Source organism: Nannobrachium achirus, assembly GCF_963921795.1.
Source record: "Nannobrachium achirus genome assembly, chromosome: 20".
NCBI lineage: Eukaryota > Metazoa > Chordata > Actinopteri > Myctophiformes > Myctophidae > Nannobrachium > Nannobrachium achirus.
Window position 1 is genome coordinate 15,005,189 of NC_137827.1, and position 13,566 is coordinate 15,018,754.

The window sequence follows — 13,566 nt, forward strand, 5'->3', positions numbered from 1 at the left end:
AAGATGGATGGATGGATGTAAAGAAAGAATAAAGTGTGTCAAGTATAGTCTGGTTCTGGTTCCCCTGCTAGAGCAACCACGAGTTATATAGCACCAGGGGCAACACACTATAGTACTAGTGCTACTTTATTTATCTATTTATTCATTTCTAGATAAACTGTCAACCAATCTGGAAGCAGCATTCTCGGTGACGAGTGAAGTCATCAACTTTCATCATCATCATCACCATCAACAGTCTTTTCTTTCTTTTTTTTTTTTTTTACATCACCATCAGTAAGTCAGTGGACCTGATAAATGGCTGGCGCATATATATTGCTGGACCTCCATTGACTTGAATGAATGGGAAAGTGTGAAAACGGCAACCACACTTGCAATTTCCCAGAATTGCATCTTTCAAGTTAAACTATAGCCTAGCCTAGGCCTTTAGCCTACTAAAAAACTCCAATGCACACTCAATCGCCAGAGTTCAAAATTAAATAGGCCTAAGCCTTTATTATTGTGTCTGTTAACATATTGGCAGTCAGTCCAAGTGCATATAGCCTAAGAAACGGAGTTCATCAATGAATAAAACTACTTTGTTCAAAATGGGAAGAATCACTGCTACATTTAAACTGAACACTGAACTGGTTTGTTTACATGGTTTTTACGTCTTTAATAAGCATTGGTTTGGGTATAACAAGTGATCCCCTTTTTTTCTCATGTTTGCTTTTTTTTTTTTTTTTTTTTTTTTTTTACAAATATAATGTTTAGGGAAAGATCCGCATTACAATATTTGTTTTAATTTTTCTCCCTTTTTGTTCTTGTCTGTTTCAGGACATATCCTTCACTATAGCCAACAATGAGCACGTGTACACAAGCCCGCGTGGTATCATCGTGCGCAATGAATCCCCCTGCAGCCAGGCTCCTATATTCACCCTCGTCTACTCTACGGTCAGCAGCATGGTGTTGGTGTGTGACGCGAGGTGAACAGCCTACACGTTGTGGCAAAGAGACAGAGAGACGCAGAGAATAGTTCTAGGTGACATAGCTATGGGACTTTGTGCTCGCCTGACTTTGGACTGGCTTGCCCAAATAGCATTAGCTGGGACAGCACTCTCTCACACACACAAAGTCCGCAGCCCTCGAAGTTCTCGCACACAGTGAGAGGCACATTAAAGTGCAGGTAAGCCTGTTCGGTTCTTTCTTAACAGCAGCCTTCACGTGTTATTTGCTTAATGTGCAGTTATGTACTATTGTTACCGGTAGGCCTACGTGTGGGACGGTCGCATAAAGTCAAGAGTTGTTTTCTCTTAAAAGCAGTTCAAAGCTGCGCCATGGGTGACATTATTTATGAGATGAATCTTTGCACATCTTGCAACTGTTTTGCGTGGGCTCTCTAGACTACTCTTGCATATTTAATCTACGGGTGGGCATGGGCAGTAGGCAGCCTAATAATGCAGAGAACGAACGGATCAAAGCAGCCTCAGGACGGCGAGGGCTTTCAGGACAAATTTAGTTAAACTTGCCCCGTCGGGTGTTGTGTTTTGGATTAAAAATGTTGTGAACTTGTGATAATGTATTTGTAGGCGGCCTATATTAACATATATGTTATGCAGCGTGGTTTCTTCAGGAGATACTGCGTTTATGTAATCAAGTGAGCTTTCGGGGGGGAAATTCACTACACCACTGGAGCTTTGATAGAAGGTGAATGGAGTATGGACACTGGCTCGGCGAAAAATGTAGGCTGTTGCCTATAATTTAAGGCCATTGCATTTCAAATGTTCAAAGAACCCGTTTTCGCCGTGCAGAAATAACAAACAATAATTGGCATCACAGGCCTCCAAGGAAAAGAGGACATTCCACTTTTCTTTTCTTGCCTATAATCAACGGTATAGTAGGCTACTGTGGAATAACTGCGGAGCCAGGTGGGCTGGTGGGCGGAATGCTATAGGAATGAATATGAATGGTGTTGTTTTGAAGCTTTCAAAACCCGGGCACGTTCTTAGTCTCATGAGTGGGCAGGAGAAAAGCCAGAGGCACTCTCGTACACAGAACGAGCACGTCTCTCGCATGCCATCTGCAGCCGTTTAGAGTCATTGTCATTGAGCAGCAGCAGTAGCGGCCCCTCGGTGGCACAGATGGGGTTAGAGAAGTGATTTCGCGGCGGCTGCAGCTCGCGGCTCGTGGACCGAGCACACACAACAAACAGAACGCTTCGGCTGTCGGCAGCAGCCAGCAGCACTGGGTCGAGACGCCGAGCAGGATGCCAGCACACCTGGCTGTCTGCAGCCGAGGAGGAGGAGGAGGAGAGGAGCGCTCCGGGGCTTCGCAGACGGACGTGACGCCCCGTCGCACCTTCTAAAAGGCTACTGTTGAATGTCGCTGTCCCGGGTGCTGAAAAGCCTCCGTGCCACCACCACCAGTAGAGCGGGCGATCTGCGGCAGGAAAGCGTGCAGAGACAGACAGAGAGAGAGAGACTGTGGCCGTATAGCCGAGCCGTCGTGTTCACTTCGAGACAATACGCATGAACTGACGTGCATGCCGAACGACATTAGTAAGCCAGTACCACCATAGCCCTGGCCAGAGTCAATGGGCTCGCACGTCTCCCGAATGTCAGAAAGATGGAGAGATTTTTCGGTCCCACCGCACCGCTGCTCATCATCAGCTGTCTCTGTGTCTCACGAGCCACAGCGGGTAAGTTTATGGGCAATTTGAATATAATCCAATGTATTCGAGCGTAGAAACCCCCTTCCCATGCATTGTCTTCTTCAGTGAGCATTTATAGCTATAATAGACACAAAACGACAGAATGATGCATTGATAAGCTGTGCAAAAAGGAAGGGAGAAAGTGGACATGTTTTGTGTGCTTTCTGGCTCTGAAATGACGTATTCTCTACACACTGTGAGACATTGCGTAGCCCGTGTTTGTGTTTGTGGAAAGGCTGACTTTGTTTTACATTTTCCTGAGAAAACAATTATATTAAGCTGTGCTTTGTGTCATTTTGTTCGACCACAATTTCACCCGAATCAGGCATTTCGTTCGTGTCTATGCACTGTAGGCTACAGTAGATCACATTGTAATCGTTTCAAACTGTTGGCTATTGTTTTGGCATGCATGCGCGTGCACAAACACGCACGCTCGTGCGCATACACAATGCTTGGTGTGTGTGTGTGTGGGGGGGGGGGGGGTGAAAGAGAGTAAGAGAAAGATGGAGAGAGACTGTGATCTGATGAAATGTAAAGCGAGTGTGTGTGTGTGTGTGTGCGTGTGTGCCTGCGTGCGTGCGTGCGTGGGCTACGTGTGTGTGTGCGTGTGTGTGTGTGTGTGCATGCATGTGTGGGTTGGATCGAAGCTGTGCTGACCTTTGAATCTCATTCCAGCCAGGTACATACAGTGCACTGCACACCACTGCACATGGAGGGGAGGCATGCAGCGCCTCACAACTTACACAATCTATCTGTCCAATTAATTTGCAGCTCAAACTAACTTTGTCTTTTATTTAGAATTTTTGAATCTCAAAACAAAACTGAATGAAGCGTGAAGAAGATCTACACTTAAAGGATAATTCCGTGGTAAATCGCTTTCTTGATTTGTCTTCCTGTTATTTAGTCTTCAAAAAACTGGTCTGGGTGGGGGTTTTTTTTTTATCCAAAAAAGCATTCTTGTCAATTTCGGCCTAGCCGCAACAAGCTTACAGTTCACAACTGCACCCTCGGGCCATAGGCAATTCTGCTTATTTACATCGCTACTAAATCCCTTTCTTCTGTACTGTACAGCTGTTTATAAACACACCGATGAGCTAACATGCAGAAGTTACTCCATGGTAATTTTCACTCGCGTTCGAAATCTCGTCTCACGAGACTTCACAATCCTATTGGATTCAATAGGATTCAGAAGTCTTGCGAGACGAGATTTAGAATGTGACCTAATCGTTTTACGGCCAGTTCACAACAATGACGTAAGCCTGTAGTTCACAAACATAAACTAGAACTGCACTCTGTCGAGGTGCCAACTTGCGTCTTGTGCAAATAGGCCATACATGGCTGTACTTGTGCACCAGCAGACCATGCCACCATGATGCTCTGCTGGCCTCATTGGCTGTTAATGAAGACATTACCAGGAATGCTCTTATACTGTATACCAAACTCTGCTGACTTCACCAGTGACATCCCCACGAATGCTGGTCCCTCATTGGCTGTTGATGATGACGTTGCCAGCTACTGTAAAGCTGCATGTCACTGTTCTTCTCTTCAATTAACTTCCTGAACTTGGAGACTGGTGGCCATTTCTGATCTGTTTCTTTCTGGATGGATGCCTTTGTTGATTCCCTCCCCCTGAATAATTCTTTCCTCTCTGTGGCCCAAGGCTGCCGGCTGCCGTTGTGAACTGTAGGCTACAAGCCTGTTGAGGCTCAGCTTTTTTGAATAAAAAAACAAACCCCCGGACCAGTTTTTTGAAGGCTAAATAACAGGAAAACATAGTAAGAAAGCGATTTACCACGGAATTCTCCTTAAAATCATGACGATGCACTCCACCAGTAACGCACAGTAAAATAAGGGTACACTCTCCATAGTTAAATTAAAAGTGCATTTTACTGTGTACGATCAGTCTCACTCCCAACGCGTCACCTACCGATGCCTACTCAGGATCTGATTGCATCACTAAATCAACGCACCCCCCCTCCCCCCTCCCCCGTTCAGGGTGGTCCATGTCACGGACCCTGTAGACTCAACATTGAAAACACCATTAAATCCTTTGAATACGAATCGGGGAAAAAACTACGTAATACAAGGCAGGCTTGCAATCAGAAGCGTAGCCGTCAGACGTGTTTGTTTGCCGAAGGCCAGACGTTATACTGGGGAAGGAATGAGTGAGTGAACACAGTATGATGTATGGCCCCGCCAGGCTAGTCTCCCTATACTCTTCCATTTAGACCTTTAGGCCCTCATCTGGTGTTGGGTTAAGTATACTGCACTCGAAGCTCCCAAGGTCCTGCATGGCCAAGTAAGGATTGCCTCTTGGATGAGGGGTAGAAGTTTGATCTCTCATGCGGGGAACCATAGTTTGAATCCCTGGTGTTAGCATAAACGTTTCGGATCACAGCTCCAATTCTAATCCTAAACCTACAGTATGTCCACCCAACCCTAAAACAGCCTCTCGAAAAGTGAGGACCAGCGAAATGTCCTCCCTTCCTGTAATTTTCCTCACCGTGAATCTTTTGACTTGTGGTTTGGTTTCATGCACGCACGCACACACACACACACGCACGCACACACACTTAAGCGCGCACACACACACTCACACACACACTAGAGAGAGCTTTTCTCTTCCCTTTCGTGTTCTAGTAAAGAGCCTATTCAAGGGAAACGGCGAGGATTCGGGCGTTCAATCAAGAAGCTGTCCTAGATAACCAGCAGACCTGTAGCACCAGCCAAACCAGGGGAGCCTGCATTCGGTCGCCTGACAAAATATTTATCACAAAAGGACGTATTCCACTGGTTCTCATTCTCCCTTTAAGTCAGGCACGTCGTGCACACATAGACATCAAAGGTGGCTTGAGCCCGTGCCCTTTTACCCGTCTGTAAAAAGTGCCCTCTCCAGACCATGAATGCAGTTTTTACTATTATGTTGAGAGAAATGCAAATGCCCTCTTTCCATGCCATACCAGCATTCAAGAGAATTGCCTTGTCCAAACTCCCCTGAACTTGAACGCAGCATCTTATTTTGAATGAATTCCCCTCTTTGCGTAGAAATCCAGAATCGAAAATAGCCGACCTCCAAGCTCACAACGCGTCGCTCTTGGAGGTCTGCTATTTTTGATATTTTCACCAAAAGGCCCTTTAAGAAATGTCAGCCCCTGACTCTCTAACACATTCTCTGCATGTCCCTGCTTTAAGTACATGTTTGCCATTCTCATGCAGCACTGACCTGCCGTATATGCTTTTTCTTACATTAAACATATAAGCCCTGAAGTCTGCTTCGGTTCACTGATAATCTGACAAAAATTACGGTAACCCTTTACTTTCCGGTACAGTAATTACATGGTAGTTACCACGTAATTACAAGGTAATTACTTGGTAACCACCCCGTATTTACTGAGTAATAACTAGGTAATTACAAGGTAATTACAATGTATTTTACATAGTAATTACCTGGTGTTACCTGGTAATTCCCAGATACATTCCTGAGAACTACCAGGTAATTACTAGGTAATTTAAAGCATGTACCTGGTAATTCCATATTAACTACTTGGTAATACCCTTAGCAATTACTTAGTTTATTACCCGGTAGTTCCCTGGTATTTTCTTAGATACTACAAGGTAATTATTAGGTAATTATAAGTATTTTATTATGTATTTAGCATGTAATTATACTGTAACTACCTGGCAATACACTTAGCAATTACTAGGTTTATTACCCGGTAGTTACCTGGTATTTTCTTGTATACTACAAGGTAATTATTAGGTAATTATAAGTATTTTATTATGTATTTAGCATGTAATTATAGTGTAACTACCTGGTAATACACTTAGCAATTACTAGGTTTATTACCCGGTAGTTACCTGGTATTTTCTTGTATACTACAAGGTAATTATTAGGTAATTATAAGTATTTTATTATGTATTTAGCATGTAATTATAGTGTAACTACCTGGTAATACACTTAGCAATTACTAGGTTTATTACCCGGTAGTTACCTGGTATTTTCTTGTATACTACAAGGTAATTATTAGGTAATTATAAGTATTTTATTATGTATTTAGCATGTAATTATAGTGTAACTACCTGGTAATACACATAGTAATTACAAGGTATATTGCCTGGTATTTACCAGGTATTTTCTTTGATACTACCAGGAATTTATGAGTAGTTGCTTATGCAATTACTATATAATTACATGGTAACTACCATGTAATATACCTATTAATGTCTAGGTAATTCCTATGTATTTTCTTAGAAATTACTAGGTAATTACCGTTTAATTTCATGCTAACTATCATGTTATTTACCTGGTCCTTACCTTGTAATCTGTGCATATACAAAGGTACTTACCTGGTATTTACCCAATAACTCCAAAAAGTATTTACAGGGAAATTACCCAGTAGTTACTGTTGGTTTGTACTGTAAAGTAAAGCGTGATCAATTCCATGACCTTACCTGGTAATTACTCAGTATTAACCCAATAACTACAAAAGGTATTTACATGGAAATTACCCAGTAGTTACTGTTGGTTTGTACTGTAAAGTAAAGCGTGATCAATTCCATGACCTTACCTGGTAATTACTCAGTATTTAGCCCATAACTAGAAAAATATCACATTACCCAAGACACTTGGACCGAAAATGCCCCCAAACTGACCAGTGTTCATTCATTTGCGTTCAGTGAATGCCAAGTCCTGGCTTTACAGTGTCTGTAAGTCTGCTTCTCCCCCTGAACAGCACACTGTATGTCAGGAGATAAGAATTCCCATCAAAAACCACCATTACCAGTCATCAAAAATTACATTAAGATGAATGCATACTATTTTTTACACCTCCTCACTCAAGACACCTCGCTGGGACAGATATGCAAAAACAGGTGAGCTGCCAAAGCTTTAATCCAATGAATTTCTTATAAAACATAAAACATAATTACAAAAAAGTGTAAAATATTAACAGTCAGGCATTTTTTTATCAAGTAGAGATTTCTCTTAAAAAAAAAAAGAAAAAAAAAAAAAGAAGAAAACATCAATGATAAATAATAACTATATGCAACACCTGTGTCGTAAAGGTAGTATATGACAGTTACCAAATTACAGCATGGGGTTAGAGGTTGGGCAAGAGGTTTGTCTACTGGAGCCAGAGAGGTAAATAATGAGACCAGATGCAAGTGTAACCCGTGTCTGGACAATAATATAGTTACTAAAACTAGGCACTCAAAGAATGTGTGGACTAGGTAAGCAGAAGACTCTAGATTCGTGGAGGGAGATGGTTGCTGTTTGTACAACAGAATGAAGCACAATGAGACTGATCTAACTTTCAAAGGTAAGAGATAGATGTTTTTTTTTCTTTTGTTGTTAGTTTCTCTGTACCTTTTAGTTTTATTTAGTAGCAGACAAAAAAATAGTGAAACAACTGTCTACTTGTAAAATGTACCCAAAAAGAAATAAAATAAAATGAGGAGTATCTGAATGACCAAAATATGATTTATTTGTAACTCTCTATTTAATAGTGCGCTGTCCCTGGTTCCACAACGTTTTGGTTATTTATCTCTATTTTGTCTTGGTCTATTTTATTTTCTCTACTGACCTATTATTGTCTTTATGTTGTTTTGTTGTTTGGTTTTGCTACATTAAGGTAATCTATTATTGTTGTTAGCTGTCTGTATAATGTTCTTATAATGGAACCAGGGCTCTTATTTTAGTTGTTTAATTTTAAACTCAACTTGAACCCTTTGAAAAAATACCAAAACACTTCAATAACAAGTAAAGAAAAATGAATCTGAATTAATCCTATAAACAGTCTAAATTCGTATCTTCAATTCAGATCAATCAATTAGATGATAAATCAAATATCAACAAATTCAACATTTCAATTGAACAAAAAAAAATCAAAGTCAAGTTACAATCAATATTTTCCTTTTTTTCCTCGCTCTCTTTTTTATCCTTCAGTTTGTTCTTCTGTTCGGTTCGTATGGTCAGTGGACCACTTGCTGCTGTTTACTTTTACTTAGATTTCTCTGGTGTGTAGGGATGAACCTGGCAACAGTACTTGTCCTACCACCATGTAGACAAAGGCACACTTTAACTCTTTCCTCTTCTTTCAGGTTACAGGTCGACTCTCAAGGGCCGCTCGCCAGTCTGCATGCTGCTTTAGGACTCCAGGAAGGATGAACAGGCTGCAGACGATTCCAGGATCCAACTATCAGTTCAATTCCAATAACCAAAAAACCCGGCCTTGAAAACAAAGCCAGAAGACTCATTAGTAGTCTTATTTGAAATAGCACCATGTTAAAACCCATAGGCCTATACTGTATCCCTTTGTCTTCATGTTTTCATCATAGATATATTCTGATTAAACTGAAGGTATAATTAACTACAGTTATCTTACTGAGTTACTGTCCCCCTTATTAAAGTGAAACCATCATAATAAACAAATGCTTCAAAAGTGTCATTTCCTATAACACCATGCTCACCATTAAATTACTTTTAGTGGTCTATTTAGTCAAGTGGAGCCTTACCAAGGGAGATGCTTCAAAGAACATTGCTGGGCTGCTGTGCAGTGAAATGTAGAAATAATCACTAGCAAAACAAAAACGTTTTTGCTAGTTTCTCTCTCAAAGCTTATTTCTAAATAAACCTTCTGGTTTTGCTCAATAAAGTCACTTCTCAATCAAAAATATCCGTTGCTCACTTCAAAAAGAATTATTTTCACTCAGACAATCCCACAGCTCCTGTCCTCTGTCTCATGCAGGCAAAGTCAAAAACAAGGAAGCATGTCTATACTTCCTGGTCTGAAAAGCACCTGATTGGCTAACTCAGCCAACTCACAGCAAGCAATGTTCTTATTGGCTTACAAAACGCCCCCTTTTAGATTGACTGCTGCTCTCACCAATCACACTCCATGTCATGTTACCACCATCATTTTAACCCCTGAAATGCCAGTTCAGTTATTGTGCTGAAATGACACTGTGTTTAGATTATTTGTTGGTTAGTTTTTCCAGCACATATTTAGGTCACTTGTAAATATGTTGATATCCTATTTATTTGTTACAGAGTAGAAAATTGTTTTAATTATTCTCTCTGTTTATCCTTAAGTCATTTAACCCTGGGTTACACAAGTCACTTGAGTTGGCCGTCTCAATTTTATATTGAATGAAATATAATTAGTAGGAGTAGAAATAATAGAAAATAAAACAATGTGCACAAACATCAAACAGATGTGTCCAATTGAAAAAAAAAAAAAAAAAAAAAAAAAAGAACTGACCTGCATAAAGCAAGGCCAGAGGCATCTCTGTGTTAATGTCTAAAACAATATCAGTCACACAGTTGTCGTTACATAAGGTTTCACTTCAAATACTTAATACATAAATTCAACAGTTGTTTTTTTTTTTCTACTCAATTTTCTACTCTGTAACAAATAAATAGGATATCAACATGTATCTAAACACAGTGTCATTTCAGCACAATAACTGAACTGGCATTTCAGGGGTTAAAATGATGGTGGTAACATGACATGGAGTGTGATTGGTGAGAGCAGCAGTCAATCTAAAAGGGGGCGTTTTGTAAGCCAATAAGAACATTGCTTGCTGTGAGTTGGCTGAGTTAGCCAATCAGGTGCTTTTCAGACCAGGAAGTATATAGACATGCTTCCTTGTTTTTGACTTTGCCTGCATGAGACAGAGGACAGGAGCTGTGGGATTGTCTGAGTGAAAATAATTCTTTTTGAAGTGAGCAACGGATATTTTTGATTGAGAAGTGACTTTATTGAGCAAAACCAGAAGGTTTATTTAGAAATAAGCTTTGAGAGAGAAACGCGTCTGGCGACTGCCCAAGGCTGTCCATGTTCCGGTCTGGTTCCGGTCTCCCCCAAGCCCCCTGTGATTGGCTGAACCGGACGTAGGGAGCGCTCGGTTGTAGTCACTTGGACCGCGCGAGGTGCACCAAACGTTGCGTTTATCGTGCGCTTGCCCAGGCCTTACGGCCTGGGCATAAATATAACGATTGCATTCACCACGGCTTCGTAACTCGCGCGGCGCTCCGCCGGCTGCGCGGCCCTGGCCCGCTCTTCGCGGCCACTCGCGCCTGCGGCGCTCGGGGGCGAAGAGCAGGACCAAGGTCCGCTGGCCTTCGCGCCGCTTGTAATGTCGTGGACAATAACTTAATGTCGTGGACGATAACTGTGACATCTAACCATAAAACGAGCGCTCCCTTCATAGACACGCTTGGGAATCTGCTGGACGCGAGAGAAACTAGCAAAAACGTTTTTGTTTTGCTAGTGATTATTTCTACATTTCACTGCACAGCAGCCCAGCAATGTTCTTTGAAGCATCTCCCTTGGTAAGGCTCCACTTGACTAAATAGACCACTAAAAGTAATTTAATGGTGAGCATGGTGTTATAGGAAATGACACTTTTGAAGCATTTGTTTATTATGATGGTTTCACTTTAATAAGGGGGACAGTAACTCAGTAAGATAACTGTAGTTAATTATACCTTCAGTTTAATCAGAATATATCTATGATGAAAACATGAAGACAAAGGGATGATTTACAGTATAGGCCTATGGGTTTTAACATGGTGCTATTTCAAATAAGACTACTAATGAGTCTTCTGGCTTTGTTTTCAAGGCCGGGTTTTTTGGTTATTGGAATTGAACTGATAGTTGGATCCTGGAATCGTCTGCAGCCTGTTCATCCTTCCTGGAGTCCTAAAGCAGCATGCAGACTGGCGAGCGGCCCTTGAGAGTCGACCTGTAACCTGAAAGAAGAGGAAAGAGTTAAAGTGTGCCTTTGTCTACATGGTGGTAGGACAAGTACTGTTGCCAGGTTCATCCCTGCACACCAGAGAAATCTAAGTAAAAGTAAACAGCAGCAAGTGGTCCACTGACCATACGAACCGAACAGAAGAACAAACTGAAGGATAAAAAAGAGAGCGAGGAAAAAAAGGAAAATATTGATTGTAACTTGACTTTGATTTTTTTTTTGTTCAATTGAAATGTTGAATTTGTTGATATTTGATTTATCATCTAATTGATTGATCTGAATTGAAGATACGAATTTAGACTGTTTATAGGATTAATTCAGATTCATTTTTCTTTACTTGTTATTGAAGTGTTTTGGTATTTTTTCAAAGGGTTCAAGTTGAGTTTAAAATTAAACAACTAAAATAAGAGCCCTGGTTCCATTATAAGAACATTATACAGACAGCTAACAACAATAATAGATTACCTTAATGTAGCAAAACCAAACAACAAAACAACATAAAGACAATAATAGGTCAGTAGAGAAAATAAAATAGACCAAGACAAAATAGAGATAAATAGCCAAAACGTTGTGGAACCAGGGACAGCGCACTATTAAATAGAGAGTTACAAATAAATCATATTTTGGTCATTCAGATACTCCTCATTTTATTTTATTTCTTTTTGGGTACATTTTACAAGTAGACAGTTGTTTCACTATTTTTTGTCTGCTACTAAATAAAACTAAAAGGTACAGAGAAACTAACAAAAGAAAAAAAAACATCTATCTCTTACCTTTGAAAGTTAGATCAGTCTCATTGTGCTTCATTCTGTTGTACAAACAGCAACCATCTCCCTCCACGAATCTAGAGTCTTCTGCTTACCTAGTCCACACATTCTTTGAGTGCCTAGTTTTAGTAACTATATTATTGTCCAGACACGGGTTATACTTGCATCTGGTCTCATTATTTACCTCTCTGGCTCCAGTAGACAAACCTATCTTGCCCAACCTCTAACCCCATGCTGTAATTTGGTAACTGTCATATACTACCTTTACGACACAGGTGTTGCATATAGTTATTATTTATCATTGATGTTTTCTTGTTTTTTTTTTGTTTTTTTTGTTTTTTAAGAGAAATCTCTACTTGATAAAAAAATACCTGACTGTTAATATTTTACACTTTTTTGTAATTATGTTTTATGTTTTATAAGAAATTCATTGGATTAAAGCTTTGGCAGCTCACCTGTTTTTGCATATCTGTCCCAGCGAGGTGTCTTGAGTGAGGAGGTGTAAAAATAATATGCATTCATCTTAATGTAATTTTTGATGACTGGTAATGGTGGTTTTTGATGGGAATTCTTATCTCCTGACATACAGTGTGCTGTTCAGGGGGAGAAGCAGACTCACAGACACTGTAAAGCCAGGACTTGGCATTCACTGAACGCAAATGAATGAACACTGGTCAGTTTGGGGGCATTTTCGGTCCAAGTGTCTTGGGTAATGTGATATTTTTCTAGTTATGGGCTAAATACTGAGTAATTACCAGGTAAGGTCATGGAATTGATCACGCTTTACTTTACAGTACAAACCAACAGTAACTACTGGGTAATTTCCATGTAAATGCCTTTTGTAGTTATTGGGTTAATACTGAGTAATTACCAGGTAAGGTCATGGAATTGATCACGCTTTACTTTACAGTACAAACCAACAGTAACTACTGGGTAATTTCCCTGTAAATACTTTTTGGAGTTATTGGGTAACTAAATACCAGGTAAGTACCTTTGTATATGCACAGATTATAATGGGTTACCTATCAAGGTAAGGACCAGGTAAATAACATGATAGTTAACATGAAATTAAACGGTAATTACCTAGTAATTTCTAAGAAAATACATAGGAATTACCTAGACATTAATAGGTATATTACATGGTAGTTACCATGTAATTATATAGTAATTGCATAAGCAACTACTCATAAATTCCTGGTAGTATCAAAGAAAATACCTGGTAAATACCAGGCAATATACCTTGTAATTACTATGTGTATTACCAGGTAGTTACACTATAATTACATGCTAAATACATAATAAAATACTTATAATTACCTAATAATTACCTTGTAGTATACAAGAAAATACCAGGTAA

General features: G+C 40.1%; 1 protein-coding gene across 6 annotated transcripts in view; it reads left to right on the top strand.

Moving 5' to 3' along the window:
* Nucleotides 1-1,058: 1,058 nt before the first annotated feature.
* Nucleotides 1,059-13,566, top strand: part of fndc5a (fibronectin type III domain containing 5a) — an 82,022-nt gene continuing 69,514 nt past the window's right edge. For 5 of the 6 annotated variants that reach the window (XM_080750328.1, XM_080750331.1, XM_080750332.1 and 2 more), the window contains exon 1: nt 2,558-2,674. In XM_080750328.1, the coding sequence (XP_080606454.1) occupies nt 2,602-2,674 (73 nt within the window). In that variant the 5' untranslated portion in view covers nt 2,558-2,601. Of the gene's footprint in view, nt 1,163-2,557; nt 2,675-13,566 lie in introns of those variants that run through there. The other variant, XM_080750333.1, reaches the window with a different exon arrangement.